This window comes from Ovis aries, chromosome 6, assembly GCF_016772045.2.
Source record: "Ovis aries strain OAR_USU_Benz2616 breed Rambouillet chromosome 6, ARS-UI_Ramb_v3.0, whole genome shotgun sequence".
NCBI classification, from domain to species: domain Eukaryota; kingdom Metazoa; phylum Chordata; class Mammalia; order Artiodactyla; family Bovidae; genus Ovis; species Ovis aries.
In genome coordinates, this window is record NC_056059.1 from 31,814,156 (window position 1) to 31,842,030 (window position 27,875).

The 27,875-nt window shown below is 38.3% G+C and overlaps 1 protein-coding gene across 1 annotated transcript in view; it reads right to left on the reverse strand.

Annotated features, from left to right (window-relative positions):
- The window catches only part of GRID2 (glutamate ionotropic receptor delta type subunit 2), a 1,640,866-nt gene that overhangs the window by 386,457 nt on the left and 1,226,534 nt on the right, over nucleotides 1-27,875 (reverse strand). Inside the window, exon 9 of the mRNA XM_004009703.6 lies at nucleotides 9,992-10,093. Within this exon, the coding sequence (XP_004009752.1) occupies nucleotides 9,992-10,093 (102 nt within the window). The remainder of the gene's footprint in view (nucleotides 1-9,991; nucleotides 10,094-27,875) is intronic.

Below are 27,875 nucleotides of genomic sequence, written 5' to 3' on the forward strand. Positions count from 1 at the left end.
TTACTCTTTAGGATTTTCTATTTGCAAGACCATGTCATCTGTAAATAGAGAAAGTTTTACTTTTTCCTTTCTAATTTCATTCCTTTTACTTAGTTTCCTTGCCTAATTGGGGTAGCTAGAACCTCCAGCAAGATGTTGAACAGAATTAGTGAGAACTTTAGGGATTTGGAGGGGTTTTTCAGCATTTCACCATTAAAATGATACAATTATTATGATTGTCAACTATTTTTTTTTAATTGGGAAAGAGCACTAGATTTTATTAAATGGCTTTCTTACATATGTTGAGATGATAATGTGGGTTTATCCCTTTATTAATATGGTATATAACACTGGTTTTCATAAACTGAGCCAACCTTGTACTCCTGGGATTAACTTCATTTGTTTATGGTGTATAATCCTTTTTATATATTGTTGGATTCAGTTTTCCAGCATTCTGTTGAGGATGCTTGTGTCTGTATTGAAATGCATCATAGTCATTAAAGTCATTAAGTGATAAATTCCACTGATTACTGGTTGATTGCCTTACTGTTTTCAGCAATTCCCTCGATTTGCTCAGTAGTTTTGTTGCAGAAGGAGGACCCCTTCCAGGGCCCGAAACTGGGCTCTTGTCTAACACTCAGAAATGAACCGTCCGAGGAGACACATGTGCTGACAAAGCAAGAGATTTTTTTGGGAAAGGGCACCTGGGTGGAGAGCAGTAGGGTAAGGGAGCCCAGGAGAACTGCTCTGCCGTGTGGCTCGCAATGTCGGGTTTTATGGTGATGGGATTAGTTTCCGGGTGGTCTTTGGCCAATCATCCTAATTCAGAGTCTTTCCTGGTGGTGCATGCATCTCCTAGCCAAGATGGATGCTAGCGAGAGGGATTCTGGGAAGTGGACAGACACGAGGTGTTTCCTTTCAACCTTTCCCGCACTTTTCTGATTGGTGGCGGCTTATTAGTTCCATATTCCTTATCAGGATCTCCTGTCATAAAATAACTCATGCAAATGGTTACTACGGTACCTGGCCAGGGTGGGCAGTTTCAATCAGTGTGCTTCCCCTAACAGTTTGAAGGAACTAAATTTTGGTAGGGGTCATATTTGAAGTCAGGTTTTAAAATTTATTCTGACCTCAGGAGGGATATTGTTAGCTATCTTTTTTTCTGGCTTTCCCTGGTAAACTAGCTGGCTTATGATTCAGCTTATTGTTTTTAATTAAGAGGAGCCAAAGACTTAAAATTCCGCACGCTCTATTTCAAATAATTGGAGAGTGCTTAAGCATTCTCTTTTGTTATGGATTGCCTCTCCCCTGGACAAAGTCTTTGCTACAACTCTGGGTACTGAGTGGGGTGGCAGCCTCTGGCCTTCTTCACTTACCTCAGTTGTCGTAGAACCCCTGCCTTATAACAAGGTGGTGTGACAGAAACCAAAGCCCCAGTATTCTAAGTCTGCTACACCTGGGGTAGAGACTGCATAGTTAGGTGGAGAAAGGGAGCCCACAAATTCTTGGTCACACTCACCAGGAATTTAACCTTTTCAGATAAGATTGGGTGCATTCAGTGCGGTATGGCCGTAAGACTTAACCTTTTCAAATTACATTTAGGTTGTATGGAAAATGCTAGCAGCCTCCAGGAGAGATAACCCTTAACTGGAAACTTCTAAGGGAGATGGAGCTCTGTCTTCTTGGCCAAATTGGCTTGGAGCGGAGCTTCCATCAGGCTGAGTAAGGCAGAGAGTGAGGTGGAATGGGAAAGAGAAGGATGAGGTTGAGATGCTGTAGACTCCTGTTGCTTTTACTCAGTTTCTGTACATTTTCTTAAGTGTTACTTCTTTTTTTGTATGCCCTTAGGAAATTTACAGAGATTTTAAATGGCTTCTGTTTATTTACTTACTTAGTTAGTTAGTCAGTCAGTCAGTTAGCTTTTTGTGGTGCTTACTTTGATGAGGAGTGGGTCTATGAATCTTCTCAGCCTGCCACCTCAGAAGTGGAATTCCTACAAGGACAGTGTTCTTAACCACCGTGCTTATTGTACTTTTAGTATAGTAGTTATTACATGGCACTTACCAAGTTTTATTGTGAGTTTTAGCTTAATTTATTTAAGACAGTATCCATAGGACATGTCCTCAGCCAGAGTTGTCATTTTTGCCTGGAGCTCTGAACCAAACTTTATTAACACTTGAAAGGAGCCCTCTTTAGACACTGCTGTGGGCCCACTAAGAGATGGCCATCAAACTTCCTTCCCTTATCTGTGCCCTGAATGCCTACCCAGGGGAGCCTTTGGTCAAGTTCACTCTTCCTGCCCCTAAATTTGCCTCTAGGTTCAGGTGACTCAAAGGCTTAGACTCAGGAAAGCTTAAACCTCAGTGGGAGTCTAAAACGCTGAAGGTCTGCAAGTAGTAAAAACTTGGACAATGTCCTTGGCAAAAAACTAAGCAAAATGACATTTCAGGGCTGTTCTTAGTATGTCTTCTTAGTTATATATTAATAAAGCTATTTAAAACTAGCCTAAAACCAAACATGATTCCTGAGACAATACACTTGACATACTAGACTTTCAGAAATTTGTATAGTTTATTATTTGGATTTTTAAAATATCAGATATTTGTGTAATTTTGTCTCTAGGCAGCACCATCTTCATTAGGAGGAGAGTTGTGGTTGTTCTCACTAGCAGATTTTCAAAGGAAAGTAACAGTAAATGGGATTAAAAGTCATGATTCTGCAGTTTATGTTTTCCTTGTCTAACTTAGGGTCCTTTAAATAATTTCCCATCAAAATCTAAAGATTGATGACACTGATTAATGATACCTTCACAATCACTCATGCTCATTTTTTTCCTTTTCTTCAGTTAATTTACACATCATTGTTCTACTGCAGAGATAATAGCATCTTATATTTAGAAACACTTGGCACTTTACTACATACTTTCAGATAGTTTAAGGTATTTACACTCATAAAAACCCTGTGTGGCCAGTTTTTTATTCCCTTTTTACAGACAGAAAAATTGAGGTTCAGAAGAGCTTCCTGACTTCCATAAATTCAATGATTATTAAATAGAAGAGGTAGAACTTGAATGGATATCTTTTGACTATTAACCTAGTACTCTGCAGGATATGCCCAATGGCTATTAGTATAAGTGTGTTGGGAAAAGAAGAATAGGTGGAGGAAAAACAATAAAATAGTACTTCCAACAAGGAAATCATACTGCATATGATTTATTCTTTTGCTAAAAGGTACATTGAGAAGAAGCTAAGTACACTGATTCATCCTTAAGAAAGTGAAGTCACTCAGTCGTGTCCAACTCTTTGCGACCCCGTGGACTGCAGCCTACGAGGCTCCTCTGTCTATGGGATTCTCCAGGCAAGAATACTGGAGTGAGTTGCCATTTCCTTCTCCAGGGGATATTCCTGACCCAGGGATCGAACCCAGGGATCGAACCGGGGTCTCCTGCATTGGAGGCAGATGCTTTAACCTCTGAGCCACCAGGGAAGCCTTCACCCTTACACTGACATAATTCATGGGTACATTAGATATGAAGTATTATTTCACATGATAGCAAAAATATTGTGGAACAAAAGCCAAGCACTGAGTGCCTCTACGACCAAGATAATATGAAATGATTCTGTTATTTGTAACTTCTCATGGAATGTAAACTTGCTATTTAATAGTGTGAATGAATGATTCTTGATGTTTTGAATTAAAACTTTCTACTTCTTTAACTTAAAAGCATGTATGTCATTTCCCAGTAACAACTATGTCAAAAGATTTAACAATGACATAATCCTTTCCCATTTCTTTTGGAAATTTAGTCTTAGTAAGTAAAAATTAAAGAATGGCAATGGCACCCCACTCCAGTGTCCTTGCCTGGAGAATCCCAGGGACGGCGGAGCCTGGTGGGCTGCTGTCTATGGGGTCGCACAGAGTCCGACACGACTGAAGCGACTTAGCAGCAGCAGCAGCAAGACTACTTATTCAGGCATAGTCTTGTCCATTCCAGTTCCTATTTTTGTAATTACATATAGAGTTCTTAATGGCTTTTCTTTTTCCCTTTTTCCTTCCTTCCTTCCCTCTTTCCTTTCCCTCCCAACCCCACATACCCACCCACAGGCTATCAGAATATTTTAATTTGTTCATTCAACAAACATTTATTGACCTGCTTTTATATACCTGACAATGTACATGAAAAACAACTTGTGTTTTACCGGTATGTAGTTTAGAGGAGGAGTCAAACACTAATGAAATTATTACAAAATACAGAGTTACAAAGAGTTCTGAGTGAAAGAACGTAGAAAATGAGGAATCAGATTGTTCTGTAACTCCACAAAGCTGGTCCTTGATGTCACTGTTGAGATTAGATCATAAAATACTGTGACATTTGCTGTGTGCATCCTCCCTCCCTCCCTCTCTCATCATTCTGTCCCAGGCTCCTGCTGCTGCTGCTGCTGCTGCTAAGTCGCTTCAGTCGTGTCTGACTCTGTGCGACCCCATAGATGGCAGCCCATCAGGCTCCCCCGTCCCTGGGATTCTCCAGGCAAGAACACTGGAGTGGGTTGCCATTTCCTTCTCCAATGCATGAAAGTGAAAAGTGAAAGTGAAGTCACTCAGTCGTGTCTGACTGCTAGCGACCCCATGGACTGCAGCCTACCAGGCTCCTCCATCCATGGGATTTGCCAGGCAAAAGTACTGCCTGCTAAATGTATTTATTCCTTCACAAACAGGTCCTATTTTCTGATAGAAAACTTATTAATGTTGATAAAATGGTTCCTGTGGAACTCCTCAAGAGCAGGAACTATATATATATATTTTTCTCTTTGCCTCCCTGGGATTAGCAGAGTGCTTAGCTTACAATAAATGCTCAGTGATAGTTATGGAGTCAAAGCTAATAATTTAGGGTGTACCATACAATACTCTTTTACCTTTTTCTGATCTTAGATAACATTTCCATTTTTAGAGGCAAATAAGGCCTGCTTAAAATAATTCCCAAGAAGTTAGACTTATAATAAAATATTTTAGGAAAAGGAAAATTCTCTTAATATGATAGTTCAGGAGGTAATTATCTGCTACACCCTCCTCATGGTGATTGCTTGGGAAAATTTACATGTTTCAACAGAGTTTGGACTTTGCTTTGTGTGGTGTTGTTTTAATATAAACTACTTTGGTATATTTTCTATGTTTATATTTCTATGGGTCTAGTGATAGCTTTAGTTCAGATAGTAATTTTTTTCACTGTTGTTATTCTCCTATTTTTAAAAATTGGCTTCATTTCTTACTGCTATTTCTTTCCTTTAGAAGGTATCCTTTATTTAGTCTGTCTCTTTACCATGGCTTCATGCCCAGTTTTGTTAAATTTAAATTTCCAGGAATATCCATTAACTTAATTAATTTTGTAAAGAATACTGTCCACATTTTATTCAATCTAAAATGTTTTCAATTGTAAGATGCACAATTGTTTCACCTACCACTAATAAAGACAAAAAAAATACAAATTTTAATTGCAGGAAGACATCAATTGAAAGATGCATCCTGATTCAAAGATATTAAAATATGAAAAACTATGTTTTTGAATTTATAAAATACAGAAAAAGCACCACCACAGCTCTAACACAAATTTCCAATCATATTTATACAAAGTTATACAATTATGTTTATGGTAGTTTAAGGCAAAATAATATTGTGTTATATATCAATGCAGAAGAAAGGCATTGCATTTTTTCAAAAATATTCTTAGAGCTTTGGATGTCCTGCTAGGATGAAACTCCCCAAAGTCAATATCTTTATCTGTTTTGCATGTACCCCAAGCAACTAGAAGAGGGCCCTCAATAGATACTTCTCAAATAAATTTATGAGTGAGTTTATGTTTCATTAGAGATGCCATATGTCTGTTTTAAGAAAACTAAATCAAGAAAATAAGAGTTATTAATCAGTGATCTCCTTCTAAATGCCAGTTTATGTTTTCCAGATATCTAGTAGTTTTTCTAACAGAATAGTTTCTTAAATCTTCCATTTGTCACCAACTTCTTTCCATTTTATTTTCGTAAGGATTCATAATTATTATGATGATACTTACAACTCAGTGATGTTTCCAATAACTTTTGTGAATAACCATGAAAACACTGTATGGCATAATTGGTCACTTATGGTTATCTATAGTTGTACAACTTATGAAATGAAAAGGAAAAAATAATCCTAATAAAGGCCTCATATTAAGACAGTTGGTCCACTTGGTAAGCAGTAGAGATTGGTGGACCAAATATGGAAACAGAGTTTGGCAGAGGGAGATTTATTCACATTTTCTTTTCCTCCATTTCTAAGAAACTTATATGGCTTTGGTGATGGCTAAAAATAAAGTTATCCTTATGCGATGCCATTTTAAAAAAATGTTTTTAAATTACAAATTCAATAACATCTGTAATCTCAATAGTTACATTTAAATTAAACCTAACATGAATTTATTCTGATTCCAAAGACAGAATGTCAGAGAGGCTAAAGACATAGCCACTGGGATCAGGATCTTTGGGCTTGAAACTCATCTCTGGCTCTTGAGTTTTATGGACATGGAAATTTAGTTAATTCTTTGGAGCTCTGTTTTTATCCTTAAATGTAATTAGCACATATCTTATAGAGTTTTTGTAAGAATTAAATTAGTTAACACACATAAAGTTCTTAACAGGTCAGATCAAACAACAGATGCTGAAGATGGTTTCCTTGTTTGCCCTCAAGTCCCTCACGGCTCTGTGTTGTGACCTAGGAAGAAGACCTTCATGGTCTTCATTACTTGGGCTCCCTTGCCCTCTGACTTCTGGTTGGATTTGTAATTGGAAATGATGGAAGTAGATGGAAAGATAGGAGTGACTTTAGAGCACCCCCCTCTCCTGCCTAAATGTGATTTGAGTGCTTCTCCTCCAGCCTCTTCCCATAGCCAAGGTCACCACTTCTAAGATGCGGTCTCCCTTCCATGGCTCCAGCTTTGCTAGACTCTCTCCCACATCACATCAGTCTTTAGGGTTGCTGCACATCTAGGCCCTGACACTTCAATGCCCTTGTTGATTTATTCAACTTTATTTATATTATTTGTTAATAATCCCTTCATTTAATTCTCTTTACTTAACCATTTGAGTCCCATTCACTTGCCCCTGGCATCATAAACAATATAGTGCTGAATTCTTTAGTTTAAGATAAATATTAGATTATTTTTTTCAAGTGTATGAAGTATCTTTAGTAGTGATGGGAATGGGAGTTTCAAAACTTAAGCAAGAAAAATCAATTCTGTTAACCTGTGTGTCTTTGATAACATTACTTTCCTAAGAAGTAAAAATCTGTGGGGGGTGTGTGTGTGTGTGTGTGTCTCTGTATAACTGGGACTAGATTTTTGTTAGAATGGAATAAAGGCTAAGATACCTTCTCTCACGGCCTTTACACATGATCCCTCCCTCCTCTTTCTCTCTTTGGAAATGGCTAGTGGTAAATACTTGGAATACAAGGGGTTATCGTTAGGTGACTCAATCAAGTCCACTATAGAATTCTGAGTTTCAGATTTAGTTGACATCATGATTTTAAAGTCGCTGCATGGACTTAGGGAAGAGTGATTCTCAGTGTTGGGTGGAAGAAGCTTGCAAGGTCATATAAGTAGGAGCTACACCTAGAAAGGGTCTTGTAGGAAATAAATAAGAAAGTCATGGCTGCTTTCCATTCAAATAGGAATTACAGGAAGAACCAGAAAGCCTGAAAATTTATTAAGTACAATGGCTGTATACTGAGGAAGTTTAACAAGTGTAACAACCTTTTGCTCAACTGGGCACCCAACTCATAAATCCATATTATACCACAGAAGACTTTAGGGAAACAGACTTTCCATATTCCTCTCACTAAGCACATTGAGGGTCAGTGCAGGGCTAAGCTTGAAGAAAACGGATCATTTACACGTCACAAAGGTGAGAATAGGGCACACGAAGGTATTAACACTGCGTGAGGCAATACCATTTCATGCACAAAACAGCAATCATTTTTCTTGGCCTAGAAATGAATTGAAAATAATTGGCTCTATGAAGCTTTCCCAGCAAAACTCACTTTCATCTTATTCAGGGTTAAGCATTTCTACCTCTCAAGAAAATCCTATAGCTACTGCAATTTTCACACTTATCACAGTAGGAATAGAGGGAGTAAACATAATGTTAAGGAGGAAGAAGTTGAGAGATCTGGAGTCTAACTTTTTGGATTTGAATCTCAATTCTCTCTGCTACTTACTATCTGTATAATCGTCCACATTTTTTTCAACCTCTGTATGTCTCAGTTTCTTCAACCAGATTCTTGGGATCAGAATACTATTTATTTATCGGAAATAATATGAGGACTGAATAAGATCATACCTGAAAACAACTCAGCAGAGTATCTGCACATAGTTAGTATTAAATATATCTCAGCCATTTCATTACATATATGCACCTCCCAGCAAAAGTCTATGTATAACTTGAGGCATAAATATGCACATAAGTATATGTGTCATTCATCTTATACCCATTACCAACTAACTCTATCCTACAGTAAGTACTAGATATATATTTAATGACTAAATAAGCCTAGCTTGCCTAAAAATATGTATGTCAAAGGCAAAAGCAAATCACATATATTTTCTTTTATTGTGGTTTTCACCTGAGCTTCCATGTTAATCACTAGCGAAGAGACTATTATAGTTTATTATACTTTAAATACCTTTTAAAAAATACTAGCACATCAGTGAAAATGCATATCTATACTTTTGGGTATGCACAGAAGCACCTGCACAATTAAGTTTTCAAGTACTCATAATATAATTATTTGCCAAACAATGAAAATCTTGTTAAAACAATAGCTAAAAATAAATTATAGGCACCAAAAGGGAAGATAGACTCATTGTCTAAATTTCTTTTAATAGAGAGTATCACAGATCCTTCTTATAGACAATGAAATTATGTTGAGTCTGTTTAATTTGTATTAAACAATGTACAGAGGGCAGACATTGCTGTTATAAATCCTGATAAACATTCAATTAGCATCAACACATCAAAAAAGACCACTTCTCTTGTTTACGAATTCTGTAATTTTTTTAGCCTATAAGAAAGAATTGTTCGAATTTAAAAACAAGTGGGTTTTTCTAAAGAAAACTGAAGTTAATAACTATGGTTTATTTGGTTTTGAAATGTATTATAAAGAAGCATGAGGTTAAACACATTGAGATAGGCAGGGAGAATGCATGTCTTCATCCCCTATGGCTATTTAGACAGCACCAATTTGAGCATTTTGCTACTGAAGACTATTTCTATTAACATTTTATTTATATATCATGTGAGAAAATAATAATATATAGAATAATTATAACAGCTACCACTTATTACTTTTTCTACCAAATGGAATTATAATAAATGTTTCACATGTATAATCCCATGTAATAGCCACAGAATCACTGGATGACAAACTCAAAACAACAGAATCATATCTGTCCATTTTAATTATTAGTGTCGCCAGGGATTAGTACTGAGCTTAAATACAGTTGATACTCGATAAATAATTACTAAACAATAGGATGAGCTTCACTTTGAAGCAGGTCCTTCCCAGGAAAGTAGTCTTCGTCTGCTAATGTTCCAGTGTTACTGAATGTACTGTATTTGATCAAATCCACCCTTGTTTGGCAGGGTTATCTTCACTTACATAGACCATCGGATTTCAGTGAGAGGATGCCTGAGAGAGAACTCCATCTTGTCATGTATAGAAAACTATAGAAGGATAGAAATCTTGTCTAAGCCGTCTAAGAAAGTTATAAAATTAGTACTATAATTAAAGAAAAAGTATGTAAAAGCCTGATTCTGACACACATAAATTGAAGGCTGGAAAATATGATAATTACAAGTACCATACAATGCATAGTTACGATTTGTTAAAAGCTCTTTTAATATTATAATATCAGTTAATAAAACATAAAGAAATGGAGGATAAAATAATCTCCTAGAAGCCAAAACCACAAGGCTGAGATCAGACTTACCAGAACAGTCACCACGCGTAGAACCACTCCACGCATATTATTCTCCAGTTTCTTGTCAGTCAGGGACCCATTCAGCCCTGTGACAGGATTCCAGCACCCAAGCTGAAAGATAAAATAGCTTGGTCACTTTTCTGCCTGAGGAACAGTCCAATCACCTATATATAGACCTTTCAGAGAACTGCAGGATAAATCTTGGAATAACATAACAGAAAGTGTCTTGTGCAGTTTTTCCTTTTTAATAGCAAATGAAGCAATCAAAAATGCTATTTCCTGCTTTTAAATATCATATGACATATGACAGTATCCAGTGGGCTTTAGGGGATTCACTGAAGACATTTGACTTAATGAGGAGTTATAAATACACCAATAATTCAGCCTCAGTAATACACTAATTAGAAAAATAATAGCACGTATAATTCTAGCATAATGCCTGCTCTAATATATCAATTACTGCACAAGTTAGATTTTCTTACAGTTTAAATGGTTTTAATTAGATCTTACATTGCTTTTATTGGGGAAAAAGCTGGTTTTTAATGTGGTTAGAGGGGTCACAGTTTTTATTTGAGGAAAATAAAACATGTATAAGGCTTTGTTGTTTTCAAATATCCACAGTACATTAAACAATGTAATTTGACTTTTTTGTCAGTGCTATCAATCTACATGGGAGATTTTGGCAGCAGTCTTTCCCTTAAAGTCTTGCAATGATTTACTGCTCTTTGCTCTCCAAAGTACTGGTGTAATTTTACATTCTCATGTAGTTGTTATCTCTTGTAACATCCAAATCTGAGGGCTACCAGTTTAAAAATTACTGCATATACATTCCAGCGGGATAAAAATGGATGACTCTCAATTCAAAAATAAGGAGGAAAGAGAGATGTTGTGATTTGAATTAGCAGATAACTGCTCAAGAAGCGAAGCTGCAGAGATTGTTGCAACACACATCTTGGGAAGATATATCATTAATCCTGATGCCAGTCCCATGGGCCTTCTCATTTGGGAGCTTATTCCATATTTGCATGCTTTAAAAATGTAATAGAACGTTAGTCATATTCAGAGACTATTTTGATCAATTGAATGGCTTATAGGGGCACCTGGTTATTCGCACTGCTTCCTGTTAAAGACTGTATTATTTGCTTGTATTGCATTTTGTTTGAAGCTTCTGAAGTCATCAATATACCGGCAAGTCTTCCTCACAAATAAACAAGGTGCTTCCTATCAAACTCATGTCTCTTTTCAAGCTCCTCAAAAGGTGCTTAATTAAGAAAACAAAATGTATACAATATATCTTAAGAGAAGGGGTTGTCACATGTAAGCAAAAAGCCAGCTTTTTCCGTATTAAAATAATTTGGAAAAAGCTGCTAATTGTTGGTTTCAACTGTAAAAGCACATTAAATTCAAACAATGATGTGTCATTTTTAGTTATATAAAAGTCTAATTAGAACTTAGATCCAATTAGCAAATCCAAATGTGTTGAAAGTCTAATTATCAGAGATATTGCAGTCCTCTTGCCAAATTTAAAACCTTATGAAATTTCTTTTGAGTTTTTGTTCTCTTCTGAGATCAACCAGTCAATCCTCAATTATTATCACTGATGTGCACTTTTTCTAATTACTTCTTCAAGAAGAGTTTAATTTCACAGACCAAATAATATTGGTGGAAAAAGATCTAAAACAAAGTGAAAAGCTAAATTTCCAATGCTCTATCCACCTTTTACAATTACATTACCTAATTCTAAGTAAATGAATAGCTTTTAGGACATCATCTTATTCATGACTAGTAGATCTCAACTGCCAAAGTAAACACAGGGCTTTTTTTCTCCCTTGGAGTTATTTTTTAAGTTTGATGACTTATTGCCAGTTTGCCTAAATAAATTACATTTGTTAGTGCCAACTTGAACACAGCATTTTGGTGTATTAACTAGTCAAAATATTTACTACTGGAATAACAACAAAACCTGATAAGCAGTTTGTTTCAATAATGCTCTGGACAAACAATTAACATTATATAATTTCCATCTTCTTCTTAATTATGTCTTCCTTTAAACAGAACTAAATGCAGTCAATGATTTAAAAATTCTAAAGTACTCTAGTATTGGGGGATTTGAAATACTGATAATGAAATAGCATTTGAAGGAAGTAGAGGAGGTGGCTATACCTTCTGACCTTGGCAGTGACTCAAACATTATCTATATATATATATATATATATATATATATATATATATAATGTTTCTTTTCTCTCTCTCCTCTCTCTGTCTTTCATTTTTTTGTCTGTTTTTTCCTCCCACTGATTTCTTCCAGTGGCCATGCATGGCCGCTAACCCCATCCTGCCTTTTGGAGAATTGCTTTCTTTTTTCATCCCTAGACAACTGCTTTCCCTTTTTCATCCCCCAACTTTTTTCGTGACTCTGACTCTCTGGTTTAGCAATTGTTAATAATTGGTTGTTTGACCTGAGCCAATAAAAGTCCTTCCTTGGAGGTTTATTTTTAATATCAAGTGTGTGCATGGTGGGCAGATCAATAAGTTGATATGAAGTTTTTTTAATGTTTTGCCAGATTCTCTCATATATACTACAGAACATATAATTTTCTCCTTTGCTTTATGAAGGTCTTTCACCTTTCTGTTTTCTTTCTTCTTTTTTGCCATCCTTCTCACATGTCTATGGATTATAGCACTTAAAAAGTTGAAAAGTTGTTCCTGTTCTTAATGTAAGCAGTCTAGATTTTAAGACTATTAACTTTTTTTACTCAACTCAGGTTTCCTTTCATATTCACTTGTTCTGATGCTTAATATTAGCTAAATGCTAGCTGTAGTCACCAAAAACGAGAGATGGAATTTTGACATAGAGAAATTCAGCGTACAGACTCTCTGGAAAACTAGAAATAAAGAATATCACATATAAACACAGTCATAACAAAGAAATTATTAAGAAATTATACTAATTTCTACATTGAATAGAACTTGTTTAAAAAAACATTTTTTGGGGTAATACTTTCTATGTGTCAGCCATGGTACTGGGGCTTTTCATGTGTGTCTATCCTTAGTCATTCAGTCGTGTGCAACTCTTTGGAACTCCATGGACTGTATCGCACTAGGCATCTCTGTCCATGGGACCTTCAAGCAAGAATACTGGAGTGGGTTGCCATTTCCCTAGGCTGCCACATAACATTAAGCAGAGTTCCATGTGCTATACAGTAGGTCCTTGTTGGTTATCCATTTTAAATATAGCAGTGTGTACATGACCATCCCAAACTCTTAACTGATATTTTGGCAATAAAATTTAAAAGGCAAATTATCACCATTATCATCATTTTTATAAAAATAATTATAACACATACATAGTGCACATGCATGAATGCTCATTCACTCAGTCATGTTGGACTCTCTGCAACCCTAAGGACTGTTAGCCCGCCAGGCTCCTCTGTCCACGGGATTTTCCCAGCAAGAATACTGGAGCAGGTTGCCATTTTCTTCTCTAGGGGATCTTCCTGATCTAGGGATCGAACCCAGGTGTCCTGAGTCTCCTGCACTGCAGGTGGATTCTTTACTGCTGAGCCACCAGGAAAGCCCCACGTAGTGCACAGTATGTACTAATCATCTGTAAAGTGAAATCACTCAGTCATGTCCAATTCTTTGTGACCCCATGGACTGTAGCCTACCAGGTTCCTCCATCCATGGGATTTTCCAGGCAAGAATACTGGAGTGTGTTGCCATTTCCTTCTCCAGGAGATCTTCCCAACCCACAGACTGAACTTGGGTCTTCCACATTGTAGGCAGACGCTTTACTGTCTGAGCTACTAGGAGCTGTGCATATATTATTTCTCAAAACCACCAAATGATGAAGGTATTGATATTACTCCATTACAATGGATGATTTTATACATCTTTTTGAAGGATTACTCAAGGGTTGAGATTCCTTAATTTCTGTTCATACCCAAGCATCTCCCTGAGATTCACTTTAAGCTATCCTGTTTGGTTATAAAAACTCCTTCCAATAATAAGCCATAAAAATGGGTTAGGTTCACATAGATTCAAACTGAATTTGTCTCTACAGTGGGTCATAGCCCTTGCAGCAGAGCAAGACTGACAGGAAAATTGTTAGATAAAATCTAGAATTTCACTCAGGTTTAAGAGTGAGACTTACCTAACAACTTCTCTGGTTCGTTGTTTGAAATGTCTTTAGCTTAACTCTGCTTCAGAGGTTGTTTTTGTCTGGTTGTTTTTGTTTTAAACAATGAGCCCAGAGACTAACAAAGATAATGCACACAAAATTTCATACTATCTATTTGGCTGAGCATTTTCTAAGTAAAAATAATAAAAGTGGGCCCTGCGGCACATGAGATTTACAGAAAGTCGCACTGCTGATGGCAAAACAAGACACATTATCTTCCATGGTCTGACCGTCTAGAGAACGTTTAGAAGGGATTAAAAAATAAAGACCAATTCAATTTCCTTTCAATTACAGTATATCGATTTCCTATAGTGTTTTCCGGTGATTGCCTAAAGTCATTTTAAAACCTTAAAATGCTTAATGCTTTAATTATTTCCTTCACTGAAGCTTTGGCAATAATAACCTTGCAGCTTTCTGTTCAAATCAATGTAATATCTGTTCAACAAACTGGCTGATGCATGTGCATGAGCACAGTAGCATGCTCCTAACATCATGTACTGTGTCATTAGGAAATGACCAAGTTTTAGACATTTACTCTTTCCCCTCAGTGTTTCCACTTTTTATTTTTCCATGGGCTTTAAAGGGTGACATTTGACTTGGGCTTTACATCACTATTTTTCAGGCAGTGTTTCAATGTCAAAAAGAGCTGAACTGTTCAACTTCAATTTTACACTCACTAGTTTGTAGGCTTTAATAACAGGAGTTAAGAGAGCTCTTAATTGAATACCAAACAATTCCCTACATGTATTACATTGTATTCATAGGGAACAAGCCCAGACAGGTTATAGCACCATAGCTTCAGATTCAGGACACAAAATATCCACAGCACTGGGGACCTTGCACTCCCCCAAACTACATTTGCTTTCTCAGCCTTCAGAGGAAAAGAGGGAACAACAAAATCTGGGCAAAGTACCCAAAAGCTGTCCATTTAGAAATGCACAGCATTATTTGGTAGGTATTATTTCTGTAATGGGATAGAAAGTGTAAGAAAAAAATATATATGGCAGGTTGACTCAGATACATGTTTTATAGAGTTAAATTGAAAATTTTTTTTGACATGCATAGAAATGCAGTGTAATCAGTGTAAATGCATAGTAATCCTTCCAATGATACATTTCTTTATGGTATTTCCACCTGTAAAATAGGTTCGATTTGTTAGACTTGCTCACTGGGGTATGATTACTTCCTCCTAAGATTTTATTCCTACAGCTTGGTCATTACCATGAAGTAAGAGTCGTACTTTAGATTACATGGAATAGCCTTAGCACTTGAGTTTCCTTCAGGAGAAAATGAAAAGTCAGGAAAAAAAAATTACCTGTTTCCACAGCTTATATCTCCCTGCCTGCTGCTGAAGACAAAAACTTCTGGACTATGTAACAATGAACACGTACAACAAGACAAACTTGTTAACTGATTTCCATAAATTAAGACTATAAACATGGAATATATATATTAAATATATACAGGAATTTATTTGTATATTTATATAAATATATATAAAATATAGTTCAAAATTGTTTATGGCTGCAGTATAACCACTTCCAGTCATCAGCTGGTATTTGACTGGTTTCATGATCTATATCTCTATCTGCTCAGTCGTGACCAACTCTTTGTGATCCCATGGACTGTATCAAGCCAGACTCCTCTGTCCATGTAATTCTCTAGGCGAGAATACTGGACTGGGTTGCCATTTCCTTCTCCAGGGATCTTCCCAACTTAGAGATTGCGTCTCCCGCACGGCAGGCAGATTCTTTACCGTCTGAGCCACCAGGGAAGACGGTTTAGTGATACTCTGCCATTGTTATATGTTTTCCCTTCTTTTATAACTCTCACTGTAAAATTACTATTATATAATATTTAGAGAAAATATCGCATAGCAGCTAAGATCAGGAACTCTGGAACCAGACTGTGTTCAAGGACCTGCTCTGATACTTGCTGGGTGTGGCCACTGGCTCTCTGATCCCTCTCAAGTGGGAAGAATGAAAACGACTTCCTCATAGGGCTGGTGGGACTATTAACTGACTTAACATATGTTAAACATTTAGGAATGTTCCTGGCACATAAAGACTAGAGAATTGTTCATTATTATTATTCCTATGTAATCAGTATGTTTTTATTCCTCTCTTAGCCTTATCATCTGGAGTCACTCCCTTGTTTCAGTGATGAAACATACCTCGAAAGTGTGGTTCTCAAGATTGGCTGCACATTATAATGACCTGAAAGCTCTATACAATTCTGATGTCCTGCCTAACTCCAGAACAATTAAATCCTAATTTCCACTACTCTAAAACTTGATCTAATACCCAGGGAATGCAATCCCATAAAATGGCTACTTAACCTTATTGACTAAAGGCATCCTTTTTACTGGCTACCTATGCAAAAGCTAACTAGCGACACTTCCTAAAATAAACAGGCTCTTTTATTTTTCTTGTTTTAAGTAGTGTCAGTTCAGTTCAGTTCAGTTCAGTTCAGTCGCTCAGTCGTGTCCGACTCTTTGCGACCCCATGAATTGCAGCACGCCAGGCCTCCCTGTCCATCACCATCTCCCGGAGTTCACTCAGACTCACGTCCATCAAGTCCGTGATGCCATCCAGCCATCTCATCCTGGGTCGTTCCCTTCTCCTCCTGCCCCCAATCTCTCCCAGCATAGGAGACAATAAACTCTGAACCTGAATAACGCTTACCCTGTCTGTTGTTGTAGTCCTAGTCCTTATCATAGCTTTGGTGTGCTGGTACACGATCGGTCCTAACAGAGCTCCGATAAATGAAATGCATATATCACAATTCCTTCTGTCCTCTTTATTATTCTACCTTTTGGGCTTTCCAGTTTGACATGAATAAAAACCAAAATATCCCAACTCTGATACTGTGTTCAACTATATAATATTGTATCTCTGACAATTTTTGTGATTCTTCAGGACAATTGCTCCATACTAAAATTCAATTAGCTCTCTTTTTCTTTCTGATCAGAATTTTCTTCCAAATAACATTTCGGTACTTATTGATTATGATCTGATAAAAGTGGTTGGATTTCTTCTCTTTCATTCCATGCTACCTTGGGATGTTTTAAAGGGGATCTTCATTTTAAAACCACATTAGAAGTGTCAATCTTTCCTATGTCTTCATCTTAATGATCTGCAGGTGCCCAATGCCTTCTATGATAGTGTTTTGTACCAGTAAAACAATTATTTTTATAGAACTTGCACGATTTAATGTAAAGTTATTGCCCTTTAGATCTTTGTTCCCAAACAACCAAAACCTCATGCCTAGATGTATCTTATGCTCTACTCTCTCTTTAATATCTATTTAGATATCTCAAAGGCACCTCAATTAGCATAAGAGCAGGCTCATAATTCACCTTTACCAATTCCACTAGCCAGCAACCAAGAAGTCAGTCTTATCATCTCTCATACTTTATCCATTACCAGTCTGCAATTTCAAGTCCTTAAAAACAAAACAAAACCTTCACACCCACTTCACTTCATCTCCTTGTCACCATCCTAGTCCAAGCTAATTTTATAGCTTCTCTTTTACAATATTTACACTGCAAGCATAAACATACATTTCAATATGATGTCCTCTCTGATGCTCTTTCTGTAGTTTTCTATTTTTCTCAAGACAAAGACTAAACTTCTAATATGATTTGTCACATTTTAGAGTCACAGTCTCAGGTCATGCCACATTCCCTCTCATCCTTTGGACTCCAATCACTCGTCTTACTTCAAATTTCTTGAGTTAGACATAATCCTCTTGCCTTAAGGATTAACCACTTGAGAAGTTAAAAAAAAGTCCCAATGCCAAAGCCATATGCCATGTTAAATAAATCAGAAGGTGTTGAAAGCGTTAGTCACTCAGTCATGTCCAACTCTTTGCAATTCCATGGACTGTAGCCCGCCAGGCTCCTCTGTCCATGGGGATTCTTCAGGCAAGAATACTGGAGTTAGTTGCCATGCTCTCCTCCTTCCTGACCTAGGGACTGAACCTGGGTCTCCCACATTGCAGGCAGATTCTCTGACATCCAAGCCACCAGGGAAGCCCCAAATCAAAAATTCTGGGGGTATCAGTATTTTTCAAAAATTTCTAAGATGATTCCGAAGTTTAGGCAAATTTGGTAATCAATGGTTTTAAAGATACAGTCTTACTTGATTGGAAGAATCTTAGAAACTTGCCATTCTTCTGTGAATTACTGAATTCACTCTTACTCATCCTATAGACCTCAATGCAAACATCTACAGCCTGGGGTAAACCTTCCCTGACAATCTGATCCACCCCCAGGCTAGCTCATGTCCTTTCAATACAGCATCAAGTTCCTCTGTTTATAGTAATATCATAATTAAAATTTTAATCTGTATTTTATATTATTAACATTTATTGCACCAATTATCTGTAAGTTTCCATGGAGTCAGGAAGATTGATGTTTTGTATCATTCACTTTATTAAATACATAATTCCTGGCACAAAGTGGGGCTTCAATTTTTATTGAGTACTAAACAAATTTAGATGATTTTTAAATGAGAAACTTAATATTTATCTTTCAGCAGTCACTGATTGTTTCCTAAATGATGTCTTAAATGAGGATCATAATGATATGGCCAAGACACTGTGCTGTCAGCTAATAGCTGAGCTTTTTTTTGTTTAATTTGGAAGGAAGATTTGCAACTCTCATTCTTCCTGGGTACAAATTGGTGAACTCTGCATAAAGATCAGGGAATGCTTTTCAAAAACCTTCAATGTGAGGAATATGATCTTACCTAACTCTGTAGAGAATAAGTTGTCATATCAGGGCTATAATGGAAAACATATAAAAACAATAGCAAGAATAAAAATAGTATATAGCTTATGAAAGGTGCTTCTTCTATTCCAGGCCTCATTTTAAGGCATATACTTATTCCATCTCAATAACAAGAGATCCACTATATACCCAGGAAATACACACTGTTGAAACTTTGGAGAATGAAACATCACCCATCTAGCAGAAAGCCCTCCTGAGAAGAGGGAAGGCTCTTGAGAAATCCAGCCCCTGGCTAGAAACCTATATATGATTTTGTTTAAACCTAACCATAGGCTATTACAAAAGCTTTACCTGACAGATCTGTTGAAGGGAATTTCTGTCAAGGAACTCAGGCCTTTTGGCCCACCATACTTTTATTTATATTTGTATTGTTAGCCTAGGAGCCTCTATTCAGAGGCCTCACTACTGGAACCCTGGGCTCTGAGAACATCCTATTCACAGAAAGGGGTAACCTTGAGAATATGTTATCTCATTATTAAATAACACTCAGTACTGGTCCCAGAGAAGGCAATGGCACCCCACTCCAGTACGCTTGCCTGGAAAATCCCATGGACAGAGGAGCCTGGTAGGCTGCAGTCCATGGGGTTGCTGAGGGTTGGACATGACTGAGTGACTTCACTTTCACTTTTCACTTTCATGCACTGGAGAAGGAAATGGCAACCCACTCCCATGTTCTTGCCTGGAGAATCCCAGGGATGTGGGAGCCTGATGGGCTGCCGTCTATGGGGTCACACAGAGTCGGACACGTCTGAAGTGACTTAGCAGCAGCAGCAGCAGCGGTACTTGTCCATTCCTAGCCCTTCCTTTCTTCCTTCCTTCCTCTCCATTCCCCACTCAGGTCCATAAAACTGATCCTCTTGATTGGGATTCTTCCAGCAGTGACACAATTCCCCCATCCCATCTGTGCTGTTATACTGACTGTCTCTCAGTGTCATCCTATAGACAAAAGACAAACATTTGGGAAGCAATGAGGTTTTTTTTTTTTTTTTTTTTTTTTTTTTAATAGACTTGCTTTTCCTTTGGCAGGGTTTCTGAAACCCAGGTTCGATACTTGGGTCCCTAAGATCTCTTGAAGAAGGGAATGGAAACCCACTCCAGTATTCTTTCCTGGAGAATCCTATGGGCAGAGGAGCCTGGTGGGCCTCAGTCCATGGGGTGGCAAAGAGTCAGACACAATTGAGCAAATAACACTGTAATTTCCTATGACAGTAGCGAGTAAAGCCTTAATTCCCACTTGCATTTCGACTTGCTGTCTTAATCAACTACACCCACACTGTGGCAGGGCAGCTCTCCCAGCTCAGTCTTGACATCTCTCACTTTATAATGGCAGTTCATGTCTACTGATAGTTCCTATGAAGCAAGCATTGTCCCAAGTCTTGGATACCACTTAATTTGCTTTTCTGCTGTAATCTTATGTAGCCACTATCATTATCCTAATTTTAATATATAAGAAAATTGAGATTAGAGAGTTTAAATGACCAGGTCACTCTCCTAACAAGTGAAATAGTGAGGATTTAAACTCAGGCAGTGTAGCCCCAGAAAACACTAGGTCTTTCTAACCTCAAGTAGCAAGATACTTCTCAGAAAATAATGCAGCAAGGGGGCTTAAAAACAGTCCTCATGGATTTTGAGTGCTCATTTCCACAGTTTAGCTCTATTTGTGTTGTGGAGTCCTTGAGAAACTGAAATTTCCTTATAACAACTTTTTTTTTTTTTTTTTTGTCTCAACTATTTACTTTGGGTTTCTGTCACATAGGGTTCCCAGGTAGCTCTAGTGGTAAAGAATCTGCCTGACAATGCAGGAGATAGACAAGACATGGATGGGTTCCATCCCTGGGTTGGAAAGATCCCCTGGAGAAAGGGTTGGCAACCCACTCCAGTATTATCCCCTGGAGAATCCTATGGACAGAGGAGCCTGGTGGGCTATTGTCCATAGGATTGCAAAGAGTCAGACACAACTGTAGTGACTTAGCATGCACATGGATTTATACCTAAAGTATATGGACATTGTTCTAGGTTGTATGAATACATTCTATAACTAAGTCAATGTAGGAAAAGAAAGATATTTTTGAAAGGAGGGCAAACAGTAAAGAACATTGGATTGGGTGTTAGAAGGTTTTACTCCGAATAAGAATCATACTTTTTGAATCTTAGCATTTTCTTCTGAAAGTGAAATGGTTTGTTAATGTAAATGAATTCCAAACTCATTTTTCACAACTCACAACCTGTTAGTGATTGGCTCTACTTTAAGGGTAGATTTTTTTGTCATATGAGCAAATCAATTAAAAAACATTTAAAACCAAGTAAGGATTATTGTTATTGACAAAGGGGAAACTCATGGAATCATTTATATCCTCCTATTAAACTGAAAGCCTCACAAAGGCTTAGCCAGGTTTATTTGTTGATGCAAACTAAGCACCCGTATGGTTCACACACAACAAATATTTGTTGAATGCATGAATGGGTCTTATTTTTCTCAAAGAATAAATTAAATTTCAGTATCTCGAGGATTTTGCAGCACTCAAATTTTATCTCAAGGTAAGGAATAGATCAGCTAATCTCATAAAATCCTGTCTAGCTTTGTGATTCTACAATTGTTTAATATGACTGGATATATATGAAGTGTCATTCCTGTGATGGACAAGAGAGGATTTCTCATTCAAATTTTCCAAAATAACTCTGACTATAAGCAGTAGAATCAGCCACTTCAATCAGTTTATCTTATGCTAATGCTGACATGACACTTTTGTCCAGGTCACCTTGTAATTCTTCCTTTTCAGCTCCCTCTTAATCAGAACTGTGCTTACGTGCAAAATGAGAGTGGAGTGCTTGAATTTCCTGGGTAGCTGTGAATCATCAAATGATTGACTATGCCTCTAAGCATTCTTAACTAGTTCTGAACATAATTTTTATTTCATTGTAAAATATTACAAACATTCAAGCAATTGAAACTTCCATAAATCAGGCATGTTTTAAAATGCTGCTGCTGCTACTGCTGCTAAGTCACTTCAGTCGTGTCTGACTCTGTGTGACCCCATAGATGGCAGCCCACCAGACTCCCCCGTCCCTGGGATTCTCCAGGCAAGAACACTGGAGTGGGTTGCCATTTCCTTCTCCAATGCATGAAAGTGAAAAGTGAAAGGGAAGTCGCTCAGTCATGTCCGACTCTTCGTGACCCCATGGGCTGCAGCCTTCCAGGCTCCTCCATCCATGGGATTTTCCAGGCAAGAGTACTGCAGTGGGGTGCCATCGCCTTCTCTGGCCATTGCTTTCTAGTATACTTCAAAAAGAGTTGATACTACTTTGTGGATTTATGTGTTTTTCTAATTGCTCTTTTCTAAATAGGATTCCCTCTATATACTTCCATTGGCAATTACTACCTATAATTGCATATATACTGGAGAAGGCAAAAGGGATGACACATGATTCTGAATGTGGGTCTGGGTCTTAAGAGATCTTATATCATTTTTTCCCCCATTTTTAGAAGCCAGAAACAAGTTTTGGCTTGTAGCTTTTTTCTTTTGCCTTCTCCAGTATATATGCAAGTTTTCAAAAAGGAATGGATTAGAATTCTTGGTAATGACAGACTATGTGGAAAGAAAAAGAAACCACATGGAAGAGAACTAAAGAACAGGAAAAACAGCTAACGCCCAGGTACCAGACATGAGTGACACCATCTTGGATTCTCTGGCCCCAGCTGAGTAATATCAGTCAACACCATGCGGAGCACAGGTGATCCATCCTCACTGGGGCAAGGCTGAATACCAGACCCACAGAATCCTTAGAAATAAAATAGCTTTTGCTTTAAGCCAATAATATTGGGGCTGTTTTGTTACTCAATAATAAATAATTGAAACCCAAGGTTTATGGGAAGTCAATAGTTGCCTTTGCCTCTGAAGTTGACTAGAAAATTTCAAGGCTTCTAGAAAGCAGTAGGAAGTTGAATATATGTACATGTGTAAGGAATTTTCTTTTCTTTCCCCAGTATGTTCCTTTATATTATAACGCTTTAAAAAAAAAAAAAGAGAGAGAGAGAGAGAGGAAGATGGTGGAGGAATAGGTGAACATGGAGTATATCTCTCTCCATTGATACATCAGGAATACACCTTCACACACAGATGTGCATGGAGAACACCATCTGAGAGTGGACAGGAGTACCTGACCAGTAGGAAAGACTATATAAACCACGCAAAACTCGGTAGGATGAAGGAACTAGGGGGAAAAACAGGAGTGTTAATAGGATTGGACCTGCCCTCAGTGGATGGGGGAACTGAAGCAGGTGTCCAATCCCCACATCAGGGAAATTGTCTAAGTCAGTGGAGAAATATTTAAGGCTGAGAGTGAAACAGCTGATCTGTGGCAGCCTAAATGGAATGAGAATCAGACAGTCCTGGCTGCAGCCATACATACCCCGGACAGGGATACAGGTTCCCTGGAAGACACAGCAGGTGGGAGCTGGAGTTTAGGGATTGTGGGGCAATCCCACGGCAAGGGCTGCTGTTGATTGTGGAGAGACCAACTGAGGGGATGTGAGAGAGGAGACTGCAGTGGGAAATGCCTGTGGAGGAAAGCCAGGCAGCCATGGAAGCAAGGTGATACCGCTGAGTCATGAGCAGGGGTGGGTCCATCACCATAGCCTCTCTCTCCTCACCTGCCAGCATCAGCAGCTGAACAATTGAGAGGCTAGCCCATCAAATGCCTGATGCACTGAACTGCAGAGTAGGACCCCACCCAGGGTGCTCCGTTACATGACTGATGCGCTGAACTACAAAGCAGGATCCCTCCAGGGGTGACCCATTAAGTGCCTGATGTTTCGATCTATAGAGTACATCCCCAGCCAGGGGGGCCCCTCTATGTGTCTGACTCAGTGAACAATAGAAAAGGACCCCAGGCAAGGGAGTCCTCTAAGTGCCTGAATGAGCGGAGCTACGGAGAAAGACTGGCCAAAGAGGCCTTCTGATCAACAGCTACAAGAGGACTGAAAACAGACTCTGATAGGGCCATAACTCCTGCTGTGGAGGCATTAAGTCCCTGCACAATTGGTGCCACCAGGGTATTCACAAGCCAAGCAGCTGTGCCACCTTCACACTCAACTCTCACTAGGGCAGAGCTGCCACAGGCAAAAAATGTCTTGCATGTATGCATACAGGGTCACTTCAGTCGTGTCCAACTCTGCGATCCTGTAGACTGTGGCCTGCCAGGCTTCTCTGTCAGAGGAGTTCTCCAGGCAAGAATCAGTTCAGTTCAGTTCAATCGCTCAGTTGTTTCTGACTCTTTGCGACCCCATGGACTGCATTCACCAGGCTTCCCTATCTATCACCAATTCCTGGAGCTTATTCAAACTCATGTCCACAGAATCAGTGACGCCATCCAACCATCTCATCTTCTATCATCCACTTCTCCTCCCACTTTCAATCTTTCCTAGCATCAGGGTTTTTTCAAGTGAGTCAGTTATTTGCATCAGGTGTCCAAAGTAGCAGAGTTTCAGCTTCATCATCAGCATTTACAGTGAATATTCAGGACTGATTTTCTTTAGGATGGACCAGTTGGACCTCCTTGCAATCCAAGGGATTCTCAAGGGTCTCCTTCAATACCACAGTTCAAAAGTATCAATTCTTTGGTGCTCAGCATTCTTTATAGTCCAACTCTCATGCCCATACATGACTACTGGAAAAAACCATAGCTTTGACTAGACAGACCTTTGTACATAAAGTAATGACTCTGTTTATAAATAAGCTGTCTAGGTTGATCACAGCTTTTCTTCCAGGGAGCAAGTGTCTTTTAATTTCATGCCTGCAGTCACCATCTGCAGTGATTTTGGAGCCCAAAAATTGAAAGTCTCTCACTGTTTCCATTGTTTCCTCATCTATTTGCCATGAAGTGATGGGACCAGACTGCATGATCTTAGCTTTCTGAATGTTGAGCTTTAGGCCAACTTTTTCATTCTCCTCTTTCACTTTCATCAAGAGGCTCTTTAGTTCTTTGTTTTCTGCCATAAGAGTGGTGTCATCTGAATATCTGAGGTTATGATAATTCTCCCGGCAATCTTGATTCCAGCTTATGGTTCATCCAGCCCAGCATTTCTCATGATGTACTCTGTGTATAAGTTAAACAAGCAGGGTGACAATATACACCCTTGACATACTCCTTTCCCTATTTGGAACCAGTCTGTTGCTCCATGTCTAATTCTAACTGTTGCTTCTTTATCTGCATACAGATTTCTCAAGAGGCAAGTCAGGTGATCCTGTATTCCCATATCTTGAAGAATTCTTCACACTTTGTTGTGATCCACTCAGTCAAAGGCTTTGGTGTAGTCTTAAAGCAGAAGTAGATGTTTTTCTGGAACTCTCTTGCTTTTTTGATGATGCAGCAGATGTTGGCAATTTGATCTCTGGTTCCTCTGCCTTTTCTACATCCAGCTTGAAGATCTGGAACTTCACAGTTTATGTATTGCTGAAGCCTGGCTTGGAGAATTTTGAGCATTACTTTGCTAGTGTGTGAGATGAGTCTAATCGTGTGGTAGTCTAAGCATTCCTTGGCATTGCCTTTCTTTGGAATTGGAATGAAAACTGACCATTTCCAGTTCTATGGCCACTGCTGAATTTTCCAAATTTGCTAGTATATTGAGTGCAGCACTTTAAGAGCATTGCCTTTTAGGATTTGAAATAGTTTATCTGGAATCCAGGCAAGACTACTGGAGTGTATTGGCCAATACTGGTTGCCATACCCTTTTAGAGCACTATATCTCCTGCTGCCCTAGCCACAAACTCCCCTGACTATGTGGTGCTGCCAGAACCCCTGTGACCCAAGCAGCTGCACCACCTCCACACCTGGCCTTCACAGGGACAGACCCAAGTCCTCCAGGGCAGCCTCAGGAGCAAACCCCAGTGGACAACCCCATGTAGAGGTAGAAATAAAACCACAATCAAAACCCAGGGGCAGTGTGGCTAAGGAAGAAGACACAAAAGCTTCCCACCAGCCATACAGGTTGCAGATTGAATCCACAGGATCAAGAAGGCAGACTGTGTGTCTATGGAAAATATAAAAGGAAATTGCTGCTACTGCTAAGTCACTTCAGTCGAGTCCGACTCTGTGCAACCCCATAGACGGCAGCCCACCAGGCTCCCCTGTCCCTGGGATTCTCCAGGCGAGAACACCAGGGTAGGTCACCATTTCCTTCTCCAATGCACGAAAGTGAAAAGTGAAAGTGAAGTCGTTCAGTTGTGAGATCTCCCACAAAAGAAAACGCAATAGCTCTGCTAGCTGTGGACATTGGAGGCAAGAACACACAGGAGCAGGACTAATTTAGAATCTGAGCTGCCCCCACAGCAGGTCCAGAGATCAGTACAGGGAGGTGAGGTACTTTATTTTTGTCAGACTGTTTTGATTTTGCTTATGGGTGTGTATGTATATGTGTATATTCAGTCACACTTATTATTATTGCTATAAACCTCTGCCTCTATGCCGAGCTTTTGCAGTTCTGTGGAGTTTTCCTTTCTTTCTTTCTTCTTCCTTTTTTTTTTCTCTTTTTTATAATTTTACTTTTAAATTTTTTAAACCCTATTATATTTTTCTACATTTATTTCTTTGTATGCTTTTTTTTACTGTTCTTCTCCCTTTGTAGCTAATCTTTAATGTACATAAATCTTCTTCATCTACCTCTATTTAACTTTGCACGTCTATTCTTTCTTTCTTTCCTTTCATCTCAACATGTTTGTTAATTCTGTTTTCATTGCTTTATTCTTCACCAGGCACCTTGCTTTACTTTTGTTTTCCAGTCTGTGCTTTACTTGGTTTTGTTCGTAACTGGTAAATATAATTTTTGATTCCCTCTGTTCACGTTTCAATCTACTGTACTTAATATTTGTTGGACTGTTTGGACTTTGATTATGGGTATATATGTATATGTGTATATTCCATTATTTTAATTATTATCTGCCTGATTTGGTAACTGTCACATGTCTGTGGTTCCTGTTTGGTTTCTCATTTTTGGGTATTTGTTTAATCTCATTTAATGCCATACAAATCACTTGTGGAATCTTTGTTCCTGATCAGAGATCAAGCCCAGAGCCTTTGGACTGGGAGCACTGAGTCCAAGACTCTAGACCCCCTAGACTACCAGAGAACTAACCCTAGGGAATATCAAACAGTGAGAACTCATACAAAGGAAACCACTTGAATACAAGACCTGGCATCACCCAACTACCAGTAGCACCCTGCACACTTCATCTAAACAAACAAAACAAAAATATAAACCTAATCATCAGCAGACAGGATTATCACCCCAGTCTTGCCCATCAGAGAAAAGACAAACAAACAAACAAACTCAGCACATATCTCACCCTATAAGAAGCTTTCACAAACCACTGGACCAAGCTTAGGAGGGCAGAAACCAAAAGGAATAAAAAAAATTCAACCTTGAAGCCTAGGAAAATGAGACCTCAAACACAATAAGTTAAAAAAAAATGAAAATGCAAAGAAATACTACACAAATGAAGTAACAAGCCAGAAACACAGAAGTCCAAATAAATGAAGAGGAAGTAGGCAAACTACCTGAAAAAGAATTCAGAATTACTGATAGTAAAGATGATCAAAAACCTTGAAAACAAAATGGAGAAAATGCAAGAATCAATCAACAAAGACCTAGAAGAATTAAAGACTAGACATACAAACAATACAACACTACTGAAATTAAAAATACTCTAGAAGGAACCAATAGTAAAATATCCAAAGCAGAAGAATGAATCAGTGAGCTGGAAGATAAAATGGTGGAAATAACTTCTGAAGAGCAGAATAAAGTGAAAAGAACTGAGGACAGTCTCAGAGACCTCTGGGACAATATCAAACACACCAACATTTGAATTATAGGGGTCCCAGAAGAAGAAGAAAGAAAGGGTATGAGAAAATTTTTGAAGAGATTA